The 26,782-nt window shown below is 45.4% G+C and overlaps 1 protein-coding gene across 2 annotated transcripts in view; it reads right to left on the reverse strand.

The window, feature by feature from the left end:
* The window catches only part of nelfb (negative elongation factor complex member B), a 55,689-nt gene that overhangs the window by 18,730 nt on the left and 10,177 nt on the right, over window positions 1–26,782 (reverse strand). For both annotated transcript variants that reach the window (XM_069912247.1, XM_069912248.1), the window contains exons 4-9: window positions 26,330–26,560; window positions 22,875–23,060; window positions 17,510–17,622; window positions 10,818–10,920; window positions 8,430–8,525; window positions 1,695–1,837 (exon numbers count right to left, since the gene is read on the reverse strand). In XM_069912247.1, the coding sequence (XP_069768348.1) occupies window positions 1,695–1,837; window positions 8,430–8,525; window positions 10,818–10,920; window positions 17,510–17,622; window positions 22,875–23,060; window positions 26,330–26,560 (872 nt within the window). The remainder of the gene's footprint in view (window positions 1–1,694; window positions 1,838–8,429; window positions 8,526–10,817; window positions 10,921–17,509; window positions 17,623–22,874; window positions 23,061–26,329; window positions 26,561–26,782) is intronic.

Consider the following 26,782-nt stretch of genomic DNA (forward strand, 5'->3'; position numbering starts at 1 on the left):
AAAGGAAAAGACTGGCGGTGTAAAAGATGACCAGAAAGAAAGAGGATCATCTGGATAACCCTGAAGGGGGCAAGTTTCGTCAGCAAGACTGATTGAGAAGGAATCAGTTGCGGATGTCCTGGAAAAGGAATCTCTCTCTGAAAACCAGCAAGAACCCGCCTGAGTGGTAACCGTTTGCCTGTTAAGCACCAAAGACTGGTGAACTTTGTTAATGCTAACTTCGGTGCACTGTTCAAGAATTGCCTGTAACCAGTGAGATTGGACTGTGATCCAAAGAACTTTTCTAATCTTAAATATACATTACACATACCTGCGCTTAGTATTAGAGGGGGGGGATTAAGTAGTTAGGTAAGTTAAGTAATAAGTTAAAGTTCAATTCCGTTTTCTTGTTCAAATATAATTCTAAACTACTTTTGTTGAAATAACCCTGTGTTGTGGTGCATATCTATTGCTGGTGGTTTTTGGGGTCCTCTGGACTCCGTAACAATATGCAGTTATTTTTATTAGCACACTGCAATATACACTTTATAGAAACTTTTCGATTTTGTGTCTTCTCGCAAAAGAAATTCATTCAAATATTTCTATATGACTGTGAGCACAATATATTGTTGACTACAATTACATACCTACTGGATCCAAAAGCATTTTCCATTATGGCCATAAAGGGCTGAAAACCTTCCCTCTGGGCAATAAATTTTGTGACTGTAATGGAGAAATAACTGTGCCTAGAAATTCTAGTGTCCCACAATGGGGTGATTAAAGCTCAGCCTTTGAACATAGGAGCAGAAATAGGCCATGCAGAGGGTGCAGGAGAGATTTACTAGGATGTTGCCTGGATTGGAAAATAAATCTTATGAGGCAAGGGAAAAGCCCTAGCTCTGTCAACCTTGCTTCGTGGGACACCTTCTCCAATCCAGGCAACATCCTGTTAAATCTCCATCTACATCCATCCTGTAATGAGGTGACCAGATCAGAACACAATATTACAAGTGTGGTCTCACCAGAGTTTGGTAGAGCTTCAACATTACCTCTTGACTCTTGAACTAAGTCCCCTGACTAATGAAGCCAACACACCATGACACTCGACGTGAAATTAGAACAATGATTGTCCTTGCTTCAGGTAACTCCCTCCCCTCTCTCCTTCCATTACTTCTTTACCTTCTCCTATTGAGTTTTCTCTCCAACTGCCCCTCTCAAACTGCAGGCCACTGTCTCCCACTCGCAAGGGTTAGAAGAATGTAATCAAAGAGAGCAGCCTCCTGGGCAGGACCCCTGCCCCCCAGGACCTCAGGCTCAGTGGCGTTCTCTCCTATCCCCTTCCCTCCCACCTCGGCACAGCAAAACTCCCGACACCGAACCCTCCCCTCGGCCTAATACTAAATATCCACATTGGACTCCCCAGTGTGTGTGTGTGTGTGTGTGTGTGTGTGTGTGTGTGTGTGTGTGTGTGTGTGTGTGTGTGTGTGTGTGTGTGTGTGTGTGTGTGTGTGTATAGAGGATTCGGAGTCAGGACTCAGGAACTCCGGTGACCGGGGAGAAAGGAGCCAGACGACTCGCCAGTGAGTCTTCCACCAACCAGGGAAGCCTCCCCGGGAATTAGTGGCGGTGGTGGGGTTGTCGGAGATCGGCCGGGGCGGATGGGAGGTCTCGATGATCGTGGTTTCTTTCTTCAGATCACAGTAACATTGACATACTTGATAAACAACTCTGGAAGACTTGTGGGGTACAAGTTGGCAGCTTTCTCCTCACTTGGCAGCTTCTGCTCCACATTGAAACTGTGATCATCCACCACAAAAGCCATGAGGTTTGGTAAGAATTTGGTGATGAGTTCAATCTCCTGTATCAAGACCACAGGTAAAATGTGTTCAGAAACCATTATAAAAAACTTACAGACAATGCTTTTATACAGATTGCTGAGGACCCAAAACTGCTTCTGCTGCTTAAGCCTGTAGCTCTGCCATAAATATAAATTATGACAATAAACCCCTGGTATCCAGCACTAATGGGGATTGGGAGATGCCAGATAAGTGAATTTTCTGGTTGCTTGAGTTTGCATGTTGTGGATTGGTGAATAAACCACTAGGGGGCTTTTACCTTTTTATTTTCTGCAGTTTTTTTGCCAGCTGCTTGACAATGCTGGTAGCTTGAATTCCGGATAACGGGAATTTTTCTGTAATTTCAATATAGACATACAGCACGGTAACAGGTCCTTCTGGCCCAAGAGTCCATGTAGCCCAATTGCACCCAACTGGCACATAAACCCTGTATGTTTTTTTGAAAGGTGGGAGGAAACCGGAGCATCCAGTGGAAACCCACGCAGACACAGGGATAATGTACCAACTCTGTAGGACAGTACGGGATTCGAACCCAGATTCCTGGGTTCACCGCTACATTAACCATGCCACACTTTATTGCAACATAGAATTTTTTTTTTTTTAATGATGCAACGAAGGAACAACTAAATGAACGTATTGGTTCCAGCCAGTAAAATCAGAGCTGAGGTAGCTTTGATTTTGCTGGGCAAAACTGAGCAGATGCTCAGACACTGTGTAAAAGCAGCTGGACAACAGTTCAGTAAAGACCTAAAGTGCGCTGAAAATGGTGTCAGAACTGTGTCAGGTATTCAAGTATGTTTTGAGCGTCATCAACATTGTCCAACTTTCAAATTTAAATAATTTAAACGGAAATCATAATTCCTAAAACGGGCTGTGCTCTCAGTCGGAATCCTTTCTGTTCCTTGTAGACATGAACGATATGGGTGTGTATGTCAGAGATACAATGAGTACAACCTGTTGGTGTTGTTGATACTGAGGAGGGCAGGCCCCAGCTGTAGAACAGGACAATACAGAAACAGACCGCTCACCCCAAAGATGTCTGTGCCGAACACGAAGCCAAAGTAAATTACTTTCTACATATTCATGTGCCCACATAAAAGCCTCTTGTTCCATTACAGGACAGAAACAGGCCCTTCAAGTCTGTGCTAAACTATTATCCTGCCTAGTTCCACTGACCTGCACCCAAACCATACCTCTCCCATCCATGTATCTGTCCAAATTTTTCTTAAATGTTAAAACTGAGCCCACATTCACCACTTCAGCTGGCAGCTCATTCCACACTCTCTGTGTGAAGAAACTCCCACTCATGTACCCCCTAAATCTTAACCCGTTCACCTCGACCCATGTCCTCTGGTTTGTAACTCACAGGATAAAGCCTGCTTGCATTTACTCTACCTATGCCCCTCATCATTTTAAATACCTCTATCAAATCTCCCCTCATTCTTCTACAGTCCAGGGAATAAAGTCCTAACCTGTTTAACCTTTCCCTGTAACTCAGTCCCTGAAGTCCGAGCAACATCCTTGTAAATTTTCTTTGCACTCTTTCTATCTTATTGATACTTGCAGTTAGGTGACCAAAACTGCACACAATACTCCAAATTTGGCCTCACCAATATCTTATACAACTTTACCATAACATCCCAACTCCTGTACTCAACAAGGCCAATATGACAAAAGCTCTCTTCACAACCCCGTCCACCTGTGCAGCCACTTTCAGGGAATTATGCAGATCCCTCTGTTCTACCGCACTCCTCAGTGCCTGACCGTTTATCATGTACGTCCTTTCAAAATGCAACACCTCACACTTCTCTGCATTAAATTCCATGTCATTTCTCAGTCCATTTTTTTCAGCTGGTCTAGATCACTCTGCAAGCTTTGAAAACCTTCCTCGCTGTCCGCAACACCTCCAATCTTAGTCTCATCTGCAAACTTGCTGATCCAATTGACCACATAGAATGTTACGATCATATCTGCTTCCAACCTTGAGGGTCCCTCTGCCCCTCCACACTGTTAAGTACCCGACCATTAACCCTGTACTCAGCCTTCTGGTTTGACCTTCCAAAATGCATCGCCTCACACTTCTCCAGATTGAACTCCATCTGCCACTTTTCCGCCCAACTCTGCATCCTATCTATATCCTCTTCTAACCTTAGCCATCCTTCAACACAATCCACAACTCCGATCTTCGTATCATCCACAAATCTATTGACCTATCCTTCCGCCTCTTCATCTCGATTATTTATAAAAGCCACCAAGAGCCTGCGGAACCCCACTAGTCACTGATCTCCTCCAGGAAGAATGTTTTCCCTCCACTACTACTCTCTGCCTTCTATAGGGAATACATAGCCAAGATCCCACAGATCCCGTGACTTTCTGAATGAGCCTCTCATGGGGACCTTGCCGAATGCCTCGCTAAGATCCATCTACTGCCCTACCTTCATCAATTTCTTTTACCTCCTCAAACAATTAGGCTTGTGAGGCACGACTTTCTCCACTATCCCTGAAAAGAATAATCAGTGAATTTGAAAGCAGAGTGGAAGACAATGGCAAAAGCGATAAAGTTCTGTACGATGCAGTTGCCTGGTAGTGAACAAGGTTAGGGTTGAGTACCAAGAGTAGATTTGGAACAAGAACTGCTCCTCGTAACCGAGCTGAAGCCCGTGGTGCCAATGGCTGGGCCTGCTGTGTTTAAACGAGATGCACAAGAGGCAGCTCATCATTTCATGCAACATAATTAAACCTCTGCTCAGAATCCTTCATTCTACAGGGATTTCTAGAGGGTGTTCAGTAAGGTGCTGTGTAGATAAGGATGCATTGAGTAAAAGATCTGAGCATGGATATTGGATTGGTAACGAAGAGAAGGCAGAGAGTTGGGATAAAATGGGTGGTTCTCTCATTGGCAATCAGTGGTAATTAGCAGGGTGGGTCCGTTCACAATATACACTCACAATTTGGAAGAGGCGACAGAGAGCAGAGTATCCAAGTTTGCTAAATGGAGTGAAAAAGTACATTGTGCAGGCGATGTGAAAAGTCTGCAGAGAGATATGGGTGGGGTCATTTGAGTGGGTGAAGATCTGAAAAATGGAGTACAATGTTGGCAAATGCGAGATCGTCAACTTTGGAAGGAAAAATAGATGAAATATCGTGGTTCACCATTGTGCAGAGAGACTCGGGAGCACTTGTGCGAATCGCAACCCCAGCAGATAATCAAGAAGACAAATGACCTTCATTTCTGGAGGGTTTGAATTTATAAGCAAAGAGGTTCAAGGTTCTACCCTTGGAATATTGTGAGCAAGTCTGGTCTCCTGACTTGAGAGAAAATTTACTGGCTTTGGAGGCTGTGCAGATGAGGTTGATTCACACTTAGTGACTGAACGTGAAATTAGGATTAATGCAAATAGAAGTTAAAAAAAAATGTGAATTTAGGGCAAAGGATGAAAGATTTAGGGGATCTAAGAAAGGTCGCACTCACCACAGCATCTGCAGATGCCACATGAGGCCACATGGGTAAAACTGGAAAACAATTGAAGAGCCTGTTCTACAGAGAGCACATGTCCGGCTCCCGTCGAGGATCAGAGGCTGCGCCACCAGGCTGAGCTTCTTCCCACAGGCAGCGAGAATGCTGAATGACCAAAGGAACTGCGCTCATCAGGCATGTAAATGAGGTAAAAAAAAAAAGAGGGAAGAGCCAAGAACTTGCGTGAGATGTATAGCAGGGGTCAGGGTTGGGGGTGGGGGAAGCGCTCTTTGCAGGGTATTTGGGGGGCAGTGCCCCCAATTGGAAAATTTTTGAAAATGTACTGTGACAGAGTATTTTGAGGTGGTTTGGAAGGAATTGCTAGAGCAGATTGCACACACGCATTTTAAAACACAGAATATTTGCAGGACTTTTACAGGGTGCTTTTTGCAGAAGGAGCAATGAAATTGCAGGATACAGCTGGCCCAGGAGAGCATGTGATTTTTACAGGCAGGTGATTTTTACTCTCAGAGAGGGAGGGAGTGAAACAGAGAGAGGAGTCACAGAAATCAGTTCCAGAGGGGCAAGCTGGCAAACTCTGGAAGACTGCCTGATCAAAGGAGAAGACTGGCGGTCTGAAAGGTGACCTTATCCAACCTGTCCCCAATCCCCAGGCAGCGCCCCTGCTCAACCTGTCCCCAATCCCCAGGCAGCGCCCATGCCCAACCTGTCCTCAATCCCCAGCCAGTGCCTATGCCTAACCTGTCCTCAATCCCCAGCCAGCGCCCATGCTCAACCCATCCTCAATCCGTGACCTTATCTTTGAACTGATGTCCATCGGGGTTTTTCTTCAACTAACTTTAAAAGCAATTAGTCTTTCCCAATTGTTTCTTCACACGTGCTTTTCGAGATATGGGTAAAAACACAGGAGAGCGCTGCTGGCATAAGCAGCATGGCACTGCAACACGTCAGAAACACTTGGCAACCGAGGGGGAGCATATGGGAATGCGCCGCCACTGCTATACTGCAGGAAACCTGGCAACCAAAGATGGCAGAGCAAGATCCTGGCACTGCAGGGAACGAGCATAGGGAGTCAGAGCAGGCTGGGAGGGCACAGATAAAACGTGGAGCTGGATTTTAAAAACACAGAGGTGGATTTTAAAAAAGGGGACCTGGATTTTAAAAACGTGGAAATCCGGGGAAAACACAGATATTTCACAATCTTGTCACACCCTCCATCTGAGATTCTCATTTGTACAAAGTAATATTTATTTTTATAGATACAATGCTTGTCCTGCACATGTATTGTTTGTCTATATGTGTCATGTCTGGTTTGTGTGTCTGCATGTTCTACACTGAGAACCGGAGAACGCTGTTTCGTCAGGTTGTACTTGTACAATCAGACGACAATAAATTTGTCTTGAGCTGTATTGAAGACAGGAGTGTGAAGAATGACAAGTGATAAATAATGTTTGCAAAATAATCAACAGACAATCCTGAAACTGGGAATGAGTTAAGATTGACATCATGGGCAATACAGACTGTGGACTGAACATTTGCACTGTCCCATGCTCGAGCCAGAAAAAAAAATTAAATTTTAATTTAAACATACAGCACGGTGACAGGCCCTTCTGGCCCACGAGCCCCCTCACCCAATTACATCCAATTAGTCCCCAACCCCCAGTATGCTTTGAATGGTGGGAGGAAACCAGAGCCCCCAGAGGAAATGCACACAGACAAGGGGAGAACGTAGAAACTTCTTGCAGACAGCGGCTGATTCAGACCCTGGTCGTTGGCTATAACAGCTACGCTAACCCTGTTTCAGCCTTGTGAATATGTACTTGACCCAAAATTTGCAATTTCAACAGCATGAGATTTGAACAAGACCTGTATTTATGACTTTAACTAATAATAGCTTGCTTTTCATTTCACAAATGAATTAACAAAATAAATCATAATACACAAATCTTCTCATATTTTCAATTTTGGTTTAATGGGTGAAAATACTTTGAAGGGAAAATTTTATTCATATATTTAAATATAATGGAACAATGCACTGAGCCCAAGTACAAGGGAGACCACTCAGAGCTGTAACATTAAAATGTTACGGGGTCCAATGGGAGATTTTAAATATACAAGATAATCCAGAACATCACATCATTTCAAAAGATGAAGTAACATCCAGTAAAACCTGTTAGCCATAAATCAAGTAACCGGCAAAAAAATTGCAGAAAATAAAGGTAAAATATACAGAAGTTTAAAATTGGTGCACCACTCCATTAGCTTGGCAATCATGCAACCAGAAAATTCACCTATCCGGCATCTACCAATCCCCACAGGTGCCAGACACCAGGGGTTTTAACTAGGTAAAAGAAAGTGGATTTAAACAAACAGCACAGTAACAGGCCCTTTCGGCCCACGAGCCCAAACCACTCAATTTCAGTACATACACGTGTAATCGTAGATCCCGTGTAATCACTGACCCACCATTTTTAGGTCCAAAAATCGTGTTTTCCATATGACCTGGCTAAAAGTTGAACCCCTCTTCCCCCCCCCCCCCCCCACACACTATTATTGGCCCAGACCACCTCCCATCCAAGTTCCTGACGCCCTGAACACAGACTTACCACCCGGTCCCACCCATCCGAGGTCCCAACGCCTCAAATTTGACCCCAAAAATTGGTCCCCGAAACTCGACCATTACATTACTATATGCAGAACTTTTGAATATATGCAGAACGTGTGAATTTTGTCCCCCCGAAAGTATGACCCGTGTAAAAGTCAAACCCCGCCCCAAATTTTACCTGAAATATTGGTCCAAAAAAATGAGACTATCCCAAGTATATATGGGACACTCCATTAACCTACGACCCCGATACATTTTGAAGGGCGAGAGAAAACCAGAGGAAACTTGTGGAGACACAGGAAGAGCATACAAACTCATTACAGTCAGTGTTGGATTCCAACCCAGGTGGCTGGCGCTGTAACACCGTTGTGCTAACCACTTAGTTAACTGTGCAGCCCCTTAACATACAATGTTTCTAATTGATTCAGCTCCTTGAAACGAATTTTAATGACTCTTACTGCATAGAATATTGGCAATAAATATCTTTAATGGATCAGCTTTCCTGACTTACCATTTTGGGTTCCTTGAACACTTGACTGTCGATCATGTCCCAAGCACCCTGTCCCAGTGAGAGCATGCGCAGCAAAAGGAGAAGGTCTGGACTGTCCTAATAAATTCCAGAATTAACAACCTTTTTCGTATTTCAGTTAAAATTCCACCAAAAATTGCAAAATACGACAGAATACAAAGTGTGGGATAGGTCTCTATCTGGACATGGATAGACAGACATACAGCGCGGTAACAGGCCACGAGTCTATGCCACCCAATTTACTTACAACCCCCGGTATGCTTTGAAAGATGGGAGAAAACCGGAGCCCTGAGGAAAATCCACGCAGACACGGGGTGAATGTACAAACTCCTTACAGACAGCATGGGATTCGAACCCTGGCCCCGATCACTGGTGCTAACCGCTACGCCAACTGTGCCATCCGTCTTGATGCAGTAACAAAAATGCATTAAGATAGATCAACCTGGCATCCTGCTGGAATGTGAGGGTGGGTAATATTGTACCTCGATTTCAAAAAGGCCGCAAGGACAAGCCAGGAAGCTGAACTTTAGCAGGGGGTCAGTTACCAGGCGAACTTCGGAGAGACTGGATCTGCATACATTTGGAAAGGCACTGACTGATCAGCCTGCACGGGAAATTGTTTTCAGGAATTTGTCTGAATGTTAACAGGCAGGCAGCAGACATGTCCCTATGGACTTTAGTAAGACAAGTCTCCGTGGGAGATTGATCCGGGGTAAGATATCGAACTGAGTAAATCATGAGTCTGCAGACACCATGGTTGGAGTAAATACACAATGCTGGAGTAACTCAGCAGGTCAAACCGTGTCCTTTATATAGCAAAGCTTTGAGCTTGAGCCCTTCATCAAGGGATGAACAAAATGCAGGCGGGCACTCAAACAAAATTTATACCTAGATTTAAGCTGGAGCAGGGGATGTTGTGTTACCCTGCACAAAATATTAGCAAAACCTCGAGTAATGTGTTCAGTTCTGGTCACACAATGATAGAAACAATATCGCTCGGTTGGAAAGGGTGCAGAAAAGACTCAAGGATCTACTGGGATTGGCAGGCTTGAATTTCTAAGGGGGACATATTTTGGCTGGGACTTTTGTCCCTGGAATGCGAGAAGCCCTGACAGAGGTTAATAAAAATCATAAGGGGCATAAATAATAAGGCAGGTAAGGTCTTTTTTCTAGGTTAAGGGTCATTCAGGACAGGGCCGGGGAAAAGTGAGAGGGAAACTATTCAAAAGCGACCCGAGGGGCACCTTTATCTAGACACAGGACAGTGGGTATGTGGAACACGCTGCCTGAAGAAGTGTAGAGATATGGATAATTGCAGCCTTTAAAGGATATTTGGACAGGTACCTGGAATAGGAATGGTTTAGATGAATATGAGAGATGCGGCAGGGTAACAGGCCCTTCTGGCTCACGAGCCTGTGCCAGCCAAATATACTTACATGACTGATTAAACTAGTAATCCCTCCATCTTTAGAATGTGGGAGGAAGTCGGAGCACCCAGAAGAACCATCACGGACATGGGGAAAATGTACATTCAGTCCACGACTCGAACCTGGGTCGCTGGCGCTGTAATAGTGTTGCGCAAACCACGCCGTCCTTGGACCGAACGCAGGTCAATGGGACTAGCTTGGCTGGCAAGGCCGCCACGGGCTGAAAGTCCTGCTTCTGTGCCCCAAAACTCCATGACACTCGAATTATTTAATGACCAGTTATTCGGGCGGCATGATTAGTGCAACGCTGTTACAGCACCAGTGACCATTGACCAGTGATTAGTGCAACGCTGTTACAGCACCAGTGACCATTGACCAGTGATTAGTGCAACGCTGTTACAGCACCAGTGACCATTGACCAGTGATTAGTGCAACGCTGTTACAGCACCAGTGACCATTGACCAGTGATTAGTGCAATGCTGTTACAGCACCAGTGACCATTGACCAGTGATTAGTGCAACGCTGTTACAGCACCAGTGACCATTGACCAGTGATTAGTGCAATGCTGTTACAGCACCAGTGGCCAGTGAATCCGACGCTGTCTGTGGGGAGTTCTCCCCATGTCTACGTAGGCTGTCTCTGGAGGGGGGGGTCTGGTTTCCTCCCACCCTCCAAAACGTACCAGGGGTTGTAGTTCAATTGGGTGGGACGGACTCGTGGGCCAAAAGGGCCTGTTACCGTGCTGTATGTCTAAATTTAAATGTATAAATTTTTTTTTAAAATCAGGCAGTAAGCCAATCTATGGGGGTTTTGTAACATTTAAAAAGTCAAAACTTGCCACAAGTAAATGCTCTATAAAGTCTACTCAGGAAACTCTGGCTTGAAATCTGCGCTAAAGTTACGAACGTCCACGTGAAACATCGCTAAGGGCAACAGTACTCACTCTGGGTAACGCATCCTGGCTGACCAGCTCTTGCAGGTTCTTCACCGTACTCAGAGTCAAAGTATTTATTGCAAAGGGGTCGCAAAGAATCATTGAGAGGTCACTGAAAAAGATGCAGTGTAACGAGACATTTCAAATAAAACGAGATTTGCACATTTAATAAAAAACAAAAGGAGCAGGAGGCCACATTGCTTAAACACAGAGACGAGAAGGAAATGGAGATGTGTTATTACAGGCTCATTAAATAAAGCTACCGAGGATGATCAAAGAATGTAACGAGCCAACTGCTCAAACCTCAAGGCCAGAAGAGCAAGATTAGGCCATTCAGCCCATCGAGTCTGGTCTGCTATATGAATCACAGCTGATGTATTCTTCCTTTCAATCCTATTTTTCCTGCCTTTGACACCCAATAAATGACCCATCTGTGACAACGAATTCACTGAGGAAATTTCTCATCTCATCTCTGTCCTAAAGGGAGATCTTTATTCTGAGGCTATGCCCTCTGGTTCTAGAGTAACTCTCCCATTACTGGAAATATCTTTCCATGCCCACTCTATTTAACCCTTTCAATAATCGGCAGGTTTTGGTAGATCCCACCTCATCCTTAATCTAAACTCTTGCGACTCAGTTTTTGAAGCAAAAGCAGTGCCTCTACTTCTTGCAAAGGCTGAGGAAAGTCCATCTCCCACCCTCCAGCCTCACTACATTCTACAGAGGATGTATTGAGTGTCCTCTATGCAACTGTATCACCGCCTGGTTTGGAAGCGGCACCACATCGGACCGCAAGACCCTGCAGAGGACAGCAGAAAAGACCATTGCAGAACCTCTTCCTAGCATGGAGGACATCTACTAGACGCGATGTAGAAGGAAAGCAATAAACATTGTGAAAGACTCCACACATCCCGCATGTAATCTCCCTTCTGCCACCTGACAGGAGGTACTGTAGCACTTAGGTCCTTGCGTCCAGAATGGGAAACAGCTTTTTCCGCCAAGCCATCAGGCTCCTGAACTCCCAGTACAGATGTGGATAGTGCACCTTGGACCCTCAGTGTATACATCTTAATATCTTAGAATTTTAATGTGTTAACTGCTTTCCTAACTTGCATCTATACAAATATGCTCTGAGGTCCTGGAGAAACACTATCTCATCTTTACCGTGCGACCATGTTATGAACGATAAATAAAGGGTGCATGAGAAAGCCTTGGCAAGTAGGATTAAGGAGAATCCCAAGGTGTTATATGCAGATATGAAGAACAGAAGGATGAAGAGAGGGAAGGTGAAGCTTAAGAATAAAGGAGGCAGAGGAGGTTCTAAATGAATATTTTGCTTTAGTATTCACAAGAGAAAAGGACCTTGCTCAAGGTGAGGTCAGAATAGAACAGAATTGTGTGCTGAGCCATGTTGAGATTAGGAAAGAGGATATGCTAGATCTTCTTAAAAACATTAAGATTGATAAGTCCCTGGGGCCAGATGAAATATAGCCCAGATTGCTGTGGGAAGAGATAGCTGGGGATTTGCTATGATTTTTGCGTCCTCCTTGGCCTCAGGGGTGGATTCGGAGGGTTGGAGAATGGTAAATGTGGTTCACTTGTTTAAAAAAGGTACTAGGAAGAATCCTAGAAATTATAGGACAGCTAGCTATACATCAGTGAGAGGATTCTAAAGGACAAGATCTATGAGCATTTGGAGAAGTCCAGTCTACTCAAGGATAGTCAGCATGGCTTTGTGAAGGGAAGGTCGTGCATCATGAGCCGAAGTGAGTTCTTTAAGAGTTACAAAAGAAATTGATAGGGCGGTAGATGTGGTGTATTTAGATTTTTAGTGAGGTATTTGACATGAGAGACTCGATCAGAAAGTCATGAGGTATGTGTAGATTCAGAATTGGCTTGCCTGCAAAAAGCAGACAGTAGTGGTGGACGGGAAGTATTCTGCCTGGAGGTCAGTGACTAGTGGATCTGCCCTTGTGACTTTTATACATGACTGAGATAAAGAAGTGGAAGGATGGATCAGTAAGTTTGCGGTTGATACGAATGTTGGAGGAGTTGTGGATAATGTTGAGGGTTGTCGTAGGTTACAAAAGGATATAGACAGGGCGCAGAGTTGGGCGGAAAAGTTGCAGATGTTGAGGTGATGCATTTAGGAAGGTCAAACCAGAAGGCTAAGGACAGGGTTAATGGTTGGATGCTTAACAGTTGGAAGAACAAAGGGACCTCTCAAGGTCGCTGCATAGGTTAATAGTATGGTGGAGAGGGCCGATGGGACGCTGGGCTTCATAAGTCAGGAGATTGAGTTCAAGAGTTGAGAGATCATGTTGCAGCTCCAGAAATCTCTGGTGAGGCCACACTTGGATTATTATATTCAGTTCTGGTCACCTCATTATAGGAAGGATGTGGAAGCTGTGGAGAGGGTGCAGAGGGTGCAGAGGAGATTTACCAGGATGTTGCCTGGATTGGGCAACAAGTTTTGTCGGGCAACAAGGTTAGCAGAGCTGGGGCTTTTATCTCTGGAGCCAAGGATGAGAGGAGACTTAATAGAGGTCTATAGGATTCAGAGAGGCCAATGCTTGTTTCCCAGCACGGGAATAGCAAACACCAAGAGACATCTGCACAAAGTGAAGGGAGGGAAATTTAGGGAAGATATCAGGGGTAAGTTGTTTGTTTTTTTTTACAGAGATTTGTGGGGGCCTGCAATGCATTGCTGGGGGTTGGTGGAGGCTGAAACATGAGGGGCATTTAAGAGATTCTTGGACAGGAACAGTTGAAAGCAAAATAGAGGGTAATGAGGTAGGAAGGGTTTCGGTTATTTTTGTAAGAATATAAAGGCTGGCATAACATCGAGGATCGAAGGGCCTGTACTGTGCTGTAATGTTCGATGTTCCAATATCTCTGCCACCGACTTTACCATCCCCAATTTCCACTCCATCTCCTCTCTCTTGAATGGCACCTGGATCCTACAGCCCCAACTCTTGTCTGCACAGGGAGCGAGAATCTCTCATGTTGAACAAAGCCTCCAGCACAACCTCTTGGATTCTCCTCATGTCCTCACTTGCAGTCACATCCTCTCCTCCCTGACCGTAGACATTCTGAGGTAAAGAGCAAACTCGGGCAAAAATAGTAGGAGATTTCAATTGCACTCATGCTGATTGGAAACACACTGTAAAATGTTAGGGGGCCGAGAATTCTGGTTGTTTTTGTAGCCTGCATGCAGAAAGCCCAGTAGGAGATTGAGAGGACCATGCCCATGTTGTTTATAATTTGTAGGAAGGACATTGGGCAGGTGGAAGGTGGATCAGCAGAGCATTTTTGTGGCAGTAATTATAATTCAGTTCAATTTAGCATAGTTTAGATTTGAGGATTATTGGGATCTCTTCGTAATCTGTAACTGTATCCAGTCTGGTTCGGGTCAGCAGCAGAGCTCCATCTTGCCGAGTACTGGCGCACCTCAGGGCTGCGTGCTCAGCCCTGTTCACGCGACCGACCCACGACTACATCCTGCTCCAACAGGGTTGTCCAGTTTGCAGATGACACGACAGTCGTCGACCTCATCAGCAACAACGATGAGTCACTCTACAGAGAGGAGGCGGAGAATCTCGTGATGTGGCGCGAGAGTAACAACCTGAGCCTCAACGTGGACAGGACGAAGGAGGTGATCGTGGGCTTCAGGTGGACCAGGAACGACCACCCTCCACTACACATCAACACCTCTGTAGTGGAGAGAGTGGAGAGAACCAAGTTCCTTGGAGTTCACTGAACTAGTGACCTATCATGGACACTCAACATCTCGTCACTTTCAGCAAGGTGCCTCAGCACTTCTGAGAAGACTGGAAGACTACTGGCCACCATTATGTAAACCTTCTGCAGGAGCTCTATCGAGAGCGACCTGGCCGGCTGCATCACAGTGTGGTACAGTTGCTGCAGAGAAATAGAAAGGAGGTCAATCCACAGGACTATAATAGTAGCTGAGAGGATCACTGGAGTCTCTCTCTCCATCATCGACATGATCTACCGGGATCATTGTCTGAAGGGGGCACGCAAAATCACTGAGGACCCCTTCAACCCTGCACACGGCATCTTTCAGCTGCTCCCGTCGGGGAAGAGATAGAGGAGTCTCAGAGCCAGCACCACTAGGCCGGGGAACAGCTTCTTCCCACGGCCAGTGAGAATGCTGAACGACCAAAGGAACTGCTCACACTAACCCTCCAAAACTCTCATATTTACAAAACAATACTGATTTATTTGTATTGATGAATATTTGCCCTGCATATGTGTTGCTTATCTCTAAGGTGTGTTACCTCTGGTTGTGCGTCTGCATGTTTTGCACCAAGGATTGAAGAACGCTGTTTTATAATGATAATAAACTTGAAGTAGAAACACAATGCTGGAAAAACTCAGCAGGTCAAACAGTGTCCTTTATGTGCCTGGAGGAGGAAATAGGAGATACTTTGCCTCAGTGCTCACGAGGGAGAACATGAGGTCATCGTAGAGCAGGCAAATGTGTTGGAGCATGTCAAGGTTAAGAAAGTAGTAGGTGTTGGAGCTTCTGAAAAGCATCAGGATGGACGTCCCAAGAGCCGGACAGGATATCTCCCAAGTTAAGACAGGATACAAGCGAAGAGATTGTTAGGGAGTTGGCCATGTTCCTTGCATCCTCCCTGGCCACAGAAGTGGTTCTGCAGGATTGGAGATTGGCAAATGTAGTCCCTGTGTTCAAGAAGGTTAATAGGGAGAATCCTGCGAATAATAAACCCCAGAATCTGGCAGCAGTAGTAGGCAAACTACTGTAGAAGGTACAAGCAGTTAGAGAACATCCCATGGCTAAGTAGAGTCAGCAAGATTTTTGAGGGGCAGGCTGTGCCTCACCAACCGAGTTGAGTCTTCTCAGGAGGTGAAAAAACAGAACGATAAAGGCGTGGGTTTTAATTATGCTTTTGAAAAGGGTCCCTCCCCATGGTAGGATCACCTAGAAAGCCAAGCAAACTTTGCTGTGTGGATTCAGAATTGGCTGGCTCGCAGCCGGCAGTGGGTGGTGGTAGACAAACCGGATACTGCCTTGGGGGTCGGTGACGAGTGATGTTCTGCAGGGATCTGTTCTGGGACCCCTGCTCTTTCTGAGACTTGGACAAAGAAGTGCAGGGGTGGGTGGGTAAGTTTGCCGGTAACACGGAGGTAGGTTGTGTCATAGATAGTATTAAGTTTTCATAGGAAATAGACAGGATGCAGCAGTGTGGAGGAACAGAGCGATCTCGGAGTGTAATTCCATAAATCCCTCCAAGTTGATCGGGTAGATACAAAGAAACAAGGTGCTGACCTACAGTAGTCGGGAGTGAGTTGACTTTTGCTTGGAAGAGATGCAGAGGAATTTCTTCAGCCAGAGGGTGGTGAAACGGTAGAATTCGTTACAGGCAGTTGTGAAGGCCGGGTCATTGGGTATATTGAAGACCGAGTTGGTGATTAGCCAATGAATCATAGGTTATGGGGAAAAGGCCGGGCAGTGGGGAAATGGATCAACTCATGATTGAATGGCGGGGCAGACTCCATGGGCTGAATAGCCTATTTCTGATCCTGTGATTTATGGAATTGAGTTCAAGAACTGTGAGGCAATGTGACAGCTCTACAAAATGCTAGATCACACATGTAGAGAATTGTGTTCAGTTCTGGTCACCTCATCATAGGAAGGATGTGGAAAACTTAGAGAGCAGATTTACAAGATGCTGGGAAAATTAGAGAAATTATATTGTGAAGAAATGTTGAGCGAACTTGAGCTTTTCTATATGGAGCGACAGAGGATGGGAGGCAACTGAACAGAGACAGACAAGATTAGGCGGGGCAGAGATAGAGTGGACAACCACCACCTTTTCCCATGGCGGCATTGGTCAATAGCAAACCACATTTGTTACAAGTGAGCAGAGAAGAGTTTAAGGGAGCTTTTTCTCTTCCCAATTTTTATAGTGTGACAGGCATAAGGAGAGCATGGTAAGGGCAGTGGTTGAAGCTACGAAATAGGCACGTGGATGGAAGGAAAATGGAGGGTGATGGATTGTGAGAGAGGGAAGGGTTCGATTCACAAGGATCACAAGGGCAAAGGAACAGAAGTAGGCCCCTCGAGTCTGCCCCTCCATTCTAATAATACGCTGGTCCATCCTCCCACTCAGTCCCACTCCCCGGCCTTCCCCCTTGAAGCCCTGACTCGTCGAATACCTGTCAATCTCTGCCTTAAATACACCCAACAACCTCACTTCCACGGCCGCCTCTGGTAACGAGTTCCACAGTAATGTTTCTGCACCTCTGTAGGTTTACGCAGGTTGCCACGGTAACAGGCCATTTCCGCCCTCGAAACTGTGCCACCCAATTTATCGCCAATTAATGACCCCGGCACATCTTGACCAGTGGGAGGAAGCTGAAGCCCCCGGGGAAAACCCATGCAGACACGGGGAGAACGTACAAACTCCTTACAGACAGCGCGAGATTCGAACCCTGGATCCAGCTGGTGCTGTAAAGGCGTGGCACCAACCACTACACCAACCCGTGCCGCCCCTGTTCTTAGTGACAAGAACAATTACCAAAATGTTGTAAACTGTGAGAAGGCTAACTTTACTGGACCAAGTTACCGTCGTCTGAATTCTACTGTCATCGTGCGACAAATTTTCTGTGATTCTATGTAAAGAGTGATTATTTAATGAAAGCTTACTCACCCCAAAACCTGTTCCTGCCCCTTTTTAACTCCATCTAAAAATCCTTGTAATTCTCGAGCTCTCTTTGCATCGACAAATCTCTCTCTTATACAAGCATCAAGGCACCAGGTAAACTGCGAAGAAATAAGTCAATTATTTTTGAATTTCTAGCTTTAAAATTGTAAGATTATAAGTAGCAAATACAAATTAAAAACCTATTTGCAATGGACAAAAATCAGACCATACAAAGTTTGCTAATCCTAAAGGCAATAGTATAATTAATGGAAAAGTAAAAAATGTCTAGCATCCTTTTCTCCTCTCGGTTTCCTCATAATACTCTGGCATGAACTGGTGTAAATTTACGAGAGGTAAAATTGTAGGAGGTATCCAGTATTCAAATCGTTCATACAACAGTGCAGATAAATATATCACCATATCATCACAGAGGAGCAGAAATAGGCTGTTCAGTCCATTGAGTCTGTCTCACAGGGGCTGATGGGAGATCACGAACCAATTAATCTCTGCCTCAAATTCCACAGATTTACCACCCTCTGGCTGAAGAAATTCCTCTGCATTTCTGCTCCAAGCTACTCCCTTCAATCCTGAAGATGTGCCCTCTTCTCAACTCTCCCACCTCAACTCATCCAGATGACAAGGATGCAAGGAACATGGCCAACTCCCTAACAATCCCTTGTATCCTGTCTTAACATGGTGGCATTCAATACCATAAGACGTGTGCAGAATTAGACCATTCAGCCCATCGAGTCTGCTCTGCCATTCAAATCGTGGCTGATTTATTTTTCCCTTCAACCCTTCACCTCTCTCTCCCCATTACCTTCGACGCTCTTGCGAATGAAGAAGCTATCAACCTGTGCTTTAAATCCACCCAATGACTTGGCTGGGGCCAAGATTCAATTCAGAATGGGGCAGCACAGTTGACAAAGCCTTCACAGCAACAGCGATCGGGACCCAGGTTCGAATCTCGCGCTGTCTGTAAGGAGTTTGTACCTTCTCCCCGAGTCTGCGTGGAGTTTCCCTGGGGGTTCTGGTTTCCTCGCACTGTCTGAAAAGTACCAGGGGTGTAGGTCAATTGAGTGTAAATTGGGCGGCCCGGGTTCATGGGTCAAAATGGCCTGTTACCGTACTGCATGTCTAAATTTTTTTTTAAAAATTCACCACCCTCTGGCTGAAGAAACTTCCACTGTTACATTGCCTTTTTTAACATGTCTTCTCAAACTCCCGCTGCTCCCTACATCCTGGCCGACCTTGGAGGCCTGTTCGTAACTCCCATCAGAGTTTTTTTTTACCCTTGCAAAGGATTTTAAATCCTCTGATACCACGCCCCTTCATGCTAAGGATTTGATTTTTTTTTTTTTTTTTTTTTTTTTTTTTTTTACACACACCAACTGAGCCCCACCCCCATCCCTTCTGCTCACCTGCCTGTCTTTTTCATAGGATGTGTATCTTGGAATATTTAGCTCCCAACTGTCAGCCACATCAGCCTTTGAAAAGAATCCCCATGGTAGACTTCACCAGCAAGTCATGAGGCATGGGATCCATGGAAACCTGGCTGCGTGGATTCAAAATTGGCTTGCCTACAGCACACAGGTTTTAGCACATGCTGCCTGGAGGATAGTGACGAATGGAGTTCCTCAGGGACCCCTGCTCTTTGTGATTTTTATAATGAAGAGGTGGAGGGGGTGGGTCAGTAAGTTTGCAGATGGCATTGAGGGAAGTGGTGGCGTGAATAGTGCAGTAGTAAGACGGGATGCAAGGATGGGCTGAGAAGTGGCCAACGGAGTTCAATCTAGAAAACCGTGAAGTGATGCACTTTGGAAGGTCGAACGAAGGCGGAGAGTGTGGTTACTAGCAGGATTAACAGTGTGGAAGATTAGGGTCTCTCGAGGTGGCCGTGCATATCGACAGAGTCGTTAAGGCAACTCATGTTATGCTGGCCTTCAAAAGTTGGAGATTGAGTTCAACACCTGTATGTTAATGTTGCAGTTCTATAAAACTCTGGTTAGACCAGACTTGGAATATTGTGTACAGTTCTGGTCACCTCATGACACGAAGGATGTGAAAGCTAATGGAGAGGGTGCCATCATGTTGTATTGATTAGATAACGTGTCTTATGAAAAAGGGTTTGACCGAGCCATGAATTTTCTCTTTAGAGGAATGGGAGGTTGAGAGGCGACTTAATAGAGGTATGTAAGATTACGAGAGACAGACAGGGTGAACAACAAAGCATCTTTCTCCTCATGGCCAATGGCCAAAAGCAGAAGACCCCTGTGTTTTTTTTGTTAAAACACACAGTGGAGGATGCCTGCCATGGAGGATGGTACAAAAAGCTCAGAGAATCATGAATCCAAGAAAAATATATGGTTGTGGACGGTGAGGTAGGGAAGGATTAGATTGATGTGGAGATTTACACAGGTCATCATAACATGGTGGACTGAAGGGTTCTATGTTCTATCAAATTTGAACATAGAACATTACAGGCCCTTCAGCCCTCGATGTTGTGCCGACCCATATATTTCTTAAAATAAAGTACTAAACCCTCCCTTCCCCGTAATCCTCTATTTTTCTTCCATCCATGTGCCTAAACCCCAGCCTCCACCACCATCCCCAGCAAGGCATTTCAGGTACCCACAACTCTGTGTAAAAAAAAACTCACCCCTGAGGCCTCCCCTAAACTTTCCTCCCCTCATTTTGTACTCATGTCCTCTGGTGTTTCCTGATCCTGCCCTGAAAAAAGGGCACTGGCCATCCACCCTATCGACACCTCTCAGAATCTTGTAGACCTCTATTGTAGACTCCTCTCATCCTTCAAAGAGAAAAGTCCCAGCTCTGCTAGCCTTGCTTCATAAGACTTGTTTCTAAATCCAGGTAACATCCCGGTGAATCTCCTCTGCCCCCTCTCCACAGGCTTCCTGTAATGAGGTGGCCAGAAATAAACACAATGCTCCAAGTGTGGCCTCACCAGAGATTTGTGGAGTTGCAACATGACCTCGTGACTCCTGAACTCAATCCCCCTTTTAATGAAGCCCAACATCCCCTAGGCCTTCTTAACCATCCTATCAACCCGTGCGGCGACCTTGAGGGATGTGTGGATTTGGACCCCAAGGTCCCTCCGTTCCTCCACACTGTCAAGTAACCGACCATTAATCCTGTCCTCAGCCTTCTGGTTTGACCTTCCAAAATGCATCACCTCATACTTCTCCAGATTGAACTCCATCTGCTACTTTTCTCCCCAACTCTGCATTCTGTCCCTATCCTGTTGTAATGTAAAATTCACTGATTGTTTTCTGAAACGATTTCAAGAATCCATCTTGGATTCAGCAGCTCCTCCTAGACAAATCCAATATTTCCACATTTGGCCCATACCACTCTAAATCCGTGCTTTTCAAATTTATTTCAGTCACAGAACATCTCAGATATTCTTTTATTTCTGTGTGAGGAACTGAAACACAAATTGAGAACTATTGCTCCAAAAAAACATTATCCATGTACCTGTCCAAATGCCCTTTAAAATGGCAACTGCACCCATCTCTATAACACCCACAGCCAGTTTGCTACACGTGTCCTTTAAGCAGTTGGTAAAACCTGTCGGGACTACTCTTTGCAGATGATGCCGCTTTAGTTGCCCATTCAGAGCCAGCTCTTCAGCGCTTGACGTCCTGCTTTGCGGAAACTGCCAAAATGTTTGGCCTGGAAGTCAGCCTGAAGAAAACTGAGGTCCTCCATCAGCCAGCTCCCCACCATGACTACCAGCCCCCCCACATCTCCATCGGGCACACAAAACTCAAAACGGTCAACCAGTTTACCTATCTCGGCTGCACCATTTCATCAGATGCAAGGATCGACAATGAGATAGACAACAGACTCGCCAAGGCAAATAGCGCCTTTGGAAGACTACACAAAAGAGTCTGGAAAAACAACCAACTGAAAAACCTCACAAAGATAAGCGTATACAGAGCCGTTGTCATACCCACACTCCTGTTCGGCTCCGAATCATGGGTCCTCTACCGGCACCACCTACGGCTCCTAGAACGCTTCCACCAGCGTTGTCTCTGCTCCATCCTCAACATCCATTGGAGCGCTCACACCCCTAACGTCGAGGTACTCGAGATGGCAGAGGTCGACAGCATCGAGTCCACGCTGCTGAAGATCCAGCTGCGCTGGATTGGTCACGTCTCCAGAATGGAGGACCATCGCCTTCCCAAGATCGTATTATATGGCGAGCTCTCCACTGGCCACCGTGACAGAGGTGCACCAAAGAAAAGGTACAAGGACTGCCTAAAGAAATCTCTTGGTGCCTGCCACATTGACCACCGCCAGTGGGCTGATAACGCCTCAAACCGTGCATCTTGGCGCCTCACAGTTTGGCGGGCAGCAGCCTCCTTTGAAGAAGACCGCAGAGCCCACCTCACTGACAAAAGGCAAAGGAGGAAAAACCCAACACCCAACCCCAACCAACCAATTTTCCCTTGCAACCGCTGCAATCGTGTCTGCCTGTCCCGCATCGGACTGGTCAGCCACAAACGAGCCTGCAGCTGACGTGGACTTTTTTACCCCCTCCATAAATCTTCGTCCGCGAAGCCAAGCCAAAGAAAGAAAGAAAACCTGTCCCACAACTTCCCTTTGCATCTTTAGCCTCACACCTCACATCTATTCCCTCACAGAAAAAGACCGTGATCATCCACCTTCATGATGATGCCATCCCTGACTCCTCCCCTCCAGAGTAATCGGCCGCAGTCCTGATGATGCTATCCCGCAGACTCCTCCCCTCCAGAGTAATCGGCCGCAGTCCTGATGATGCTATCCCGCAGACTCCTCCCCTCCAGAGTAATCGGACGCAGTCCTGATGATGTCATCCCGCAGACTCCTCCCCTCCAGGGGGATCAGTCGCAGCTTGTCCAGTCTCTCCTTACAACACAAGCTCTCCGTTCCTCGCAACCTCCTCGTCAAAATATTTGCGCCTCCTCTCTCAATGCACACCAGAACAGCACGCAGCATGCCGCATGGTCTCGCAAATCCTTTGCGGAAATCTGAAACAAACCCAAGCCTCGGGCTTGCCGTTATATTTGAGCAACAATATTGGATTTTGAGAAGGTTCATAGCTGAACAAAATAAGTGCAGATGAAAATGGAGAGAGGGCATTCGTGGGAAGAGGGGGGGAGCGAGAGAGAGAAGGATAGGGGGAGTGGAAGAGGGCGAGCGATGCAGGAGACAGAATTACATTGTGAACTTTAAAAACAGTAAAATAATCGATGGAGACAATTACAGTTATTCTTCAGGGGTCCATGTGCTTCTTTTCATCACTCGTTCCCGTGTTTAACTATTTGGCTTTTAAAAGTAGCGGGTAGATCACACAACAGAAATTCACCTTGTGACAAGGATCCACAGAACAGATTTCACTGATATCGAGGTCATGCAAAGACATCAAGAGTTCAGCCCGCAGAGTACAGTAATGGACGTTTCTTGTTCTCAGAAAAAGTGTTCGTAAGAACTGGAGCACCATGTCATACAACTTCACATTCTTCCCAATCATGTTGGTTAATTTTTGAACAACCTGGACACACAAAGTGAACAAAAACATGAGAATATTATAAATAGTTTATTTCAAATATTCAATTAAATTCAATACTTTAAAATATACTCTGTTACAAGTATTGACTGAAAGGTACTGAACTGCAGTACCTACAGGGATTGGCGAGTTTTCCGGTTGCTTGAGGCTCACTCTTACAATGCCCAACTAATATACCTGCATTAAGAATAAACTGTTTAAAAGACAAAGGTACTAGACTGTCCTTACACTGAACAAACTTCACTTGCATGAATATATAATCCTTGAACTATTTCTTTTATTTTCAGTCACCTTCTTTGGAAACATTTACTCGTCGCTGCATCTGCAGGTTCCTCCCCCTGCACGGAGCCGCCCAAAAGACGAACAATGACATCATCATTAACCTCCCCCCCGAAGCTTACAGATAAAGCCTTTATAATATACTAATAAAATAAAGACTCTGACTGAGCAGGGATAAGGAGATCCTTAAGAGAGTCGCCCCAGCGACCAGCTCTTCATCCTGGGCGACGCCATTTTATACAAATACAACTTTACTCAAACAGCTGCTACAAGCAAAACCCATCCAAGGCATTTCGCTGGCTGAACCTTCACCAAAGGTTGATGTGTTACTACGGAGAACACTCACAATTTTAAACTTTTACTTAAATTTTGATTTATTCTCATTCATTCTAATTATTTATTTTATTTCCCTGGATTTGCTTGAATTCCGGATACCGGGCATTTTACTGCGTGATTATGAAAACAAAAGTCCAAAGCAAGCAAATCTGAAAATAAAATGGACTGAAAAATCCCCAAAACGACAGCAGGATCAAGATTTGGATTTTATTTGTTCAGAATCATTGATGTCTCTGGCAAAGACATGATGCCTTTCAGCCCAACTCACCAATCATACTGCCCCGATTGACAGGGCAGGAGTCGGTGGGTGGTGAATAGATGGAGAAGGAAGGAACTGGGGAAAAACATTGGAAAGAAGGGGGACGCGTGAGGAGACCGAGTGGATGAAAAGAGAAAACGAGGCCGGGATGTAAATGTTAATGCTGCTAGGTTGGAGATGACACAGGCAGAACGCAAGGAGCTGCCTTTGCCTTCACCCTGACAATGGACGAGGCTGGAAACAAGCACGTCTGTCCAGGAAAGGGGAAGGGAATTAAAATAGCTGGTAACCAAGATATCCAGGTGGGACACAAGGGCAGAGCACGTGCCTAGAAGCAGAGGAGGGAGGCAAGATCTTAAGATGAATACAGTTAAACCCATTACCCGGAATTTGAGCAATCGGCAAACTCAAGCAGGCTGACATCTACCAATGCCCATAGGTGCTGAATACCAGCTTTTACTGTACTTTTCTTCAGTGTTCACTGGGGAGAGGGTCCTTTGTGAATGGCAGGTCAGTGTGGAACAGGCTAATATGCTAGAACATGTTTGAGGTTAAGAAAGAGTTGGAAAGGTCCCCAGGACTGGACAAGATATACTTCAGGAATGAAAGGGTTGTCATACGACAGCTCTTGGTCTGTACTCATTAGAATTTAGGAGAATTAAGGCGGGAGGGGTGGTGGGGGGGATCTTAATTGAAACATTTTGAATGTTGAAAGGCATGGATAGATTAGGTGTGGAAAGGTTGTTTCCCATGGTGGGAGAGTCTAGAACAAGAAGGTGCAATTTCAGGATTGAAGGGTGTCCTCTTACAATAGAGATGTGGAGGAATTGAGGGTGGTGAATCTGTGGAATTTGTTGCCAGGTCAGTAGGTGTATTCAAGGCAGAATACACCTTGATTAGCCAGGGGATCAAAGGTTATGGGGCTGAATGGGAGAATGGATCAGCTCATGATTTAAAGGTGGGGCAGACTCGATGGGCCAAATAGCCTATTTCTGCTCCTATGTCAGGCTACTACAGGAAGCGATTACTGGAACGCTGGCAATGATCTTTGCGACCGTCCTGGCCACTGGAGAGGTTCCAGAGGATTGGAGAATAGCAAATGTAGTCTCCTTGTTTAAGAAATTTAAGAGGGAGAACCCTGGGAATTAGAGTCTCACTGGTGTGTACACTACTGGAGAGGATTCTTAGGGGCGGTAGTTAGAGAAGCACTGTCTTCTCAGGGTTAGTCCCTTTTGAGGCGCAGAAGCCTAATCAATGAGATGACAAAGTAAATCAAAGTAAATGGTGGATGTGGTGTATATCGATTATGTAGCACATAGTTTGACAACGTCCCACATGGTAGGCTCTTTCAGTCATGAGGAATTAGCTTGCCTCCAGAAAGCAGAGGATCACTGTGGATGGAACATATTTTTCCTGGAGGTCAGTTCCACATGGACCTGTTCTGGGGCCCCTACACTTTGTGATTTTTATACACGACTTGGATGAAGAAAGGGGGGGGGGGAGGGGGGTGGTGGGTCAGTAAGTTTGCAGATGGAGATATTGTGAATAGTACAGGTTTGTTGTAGGTTACAACAGGATACAGGTGGAATGAAGAGTTGGGCAGTTGGGGAAGTAAATGGGGGGGGGGAGAAAGGAAAGAGAAAATAGGCAGGTAGGTAGGGCTAGGGCAGAGAAAGGGGATTACGTTGGTCCAGAGCAAATGGCCAAGGCAGAAATGATTAGTGGCGAGTGACCACTGTTTGTTACCACTGATGAGGGCATCGTTCATCACTTTGAGGATTCAGAGTCAACAGGGACATAATCGGATTGATGGGATCCTTTGCGCTTTTTTTATAAACAGGACAAGGGCCAAATGTTCTTATTCACTTTTGCAAGTTGATACCTTAGTTCAGCCGTATGAAGAGTGTGCCATGATAGTTTTAGATCCCAGGGATTGTAATGTCATTGAAGAAGACGGAATCAAAGCCTTACAGTACCCAATGATAGACAAAATTATCCATTGCCACTAAAAAGCCTTTCTTCTATGTCATCAAAAGCTTTAAAAGATTAGTATGATTTTTTAAAATTTAGATATACAGGCCAACATTTACAGGCCCTTGATTTAGACACACAGGAACAGCCCCTTCCGGCCCAAGAGCCCATGCACCCAAATACCCCAATTAACCTGCAGCCCCGGGTACGCTTTGAAGAGTGGGAGGAAATCGGAGCACCTGGAGAAAACCCGCACAGACAAGGAGAGAACGTAGAAACTCCTTACAGACAGACCGGATTCAACAGCGTCGACAGCTTTGCATTAACAGTGCTGTCAAAATGGCGAACTCTTCCAGAAGTAGCGATTAATAATTCTCTGGTTTTGATAAGAAACCACTCTAATCCGTACCTCTCCCTGGCGTCTTGTTTTGGGGGATGCTGAGAAAAAGTTATGCAGGACTGACAGTTCACTGCTAAAGAGAGCATTTTCTTTCTCAACGATGTACTGCTTCAGCAATGGGGAGACTTCATCGCCAAACAGCGCCTGGTTATCCTGCCAAATCTGACGCTTGACTTCAGTGGCGCATATTTTATAGAGTTCCTTATCTGCCATCACTAGTTTCAGCTTCTCTTCCGGAACCTGTAACAAAGAATGCATGGCAAGACTTTTATCAGAAGAAAAGCAAAACTGAGATATGCTGGAGAGAAGGCATCCGACTATCATGCCACATTCTCCTCTCCACAAATTCTACCATTCATTTCATCAAAATTTTAGTAACTTGTCAAAAGATCTAGGTGCAGTAGGCCAATCAACCCATTGAGTCTGCTCTATCATGAGCTGATCCATCCTCCCACTCAGTCC

This window comes from Narcine bancroftii (assembly GCF_036971445.1).
Source record: "Narcine bancroftii isolate sNarBan1 chromosome 5 unlocalized genomic scaffold, sNarBan1.hap1 SUPER_5_unloc_2, whole genome shotgun sequence".
Taxonomy (NCBI): domain Eukaryota; kingdom Metazoa; phylum Chordata; class Chondrichthyes; order Torpediniformes; family Narcinidae; genus Narcine; species Narcine bancroftii.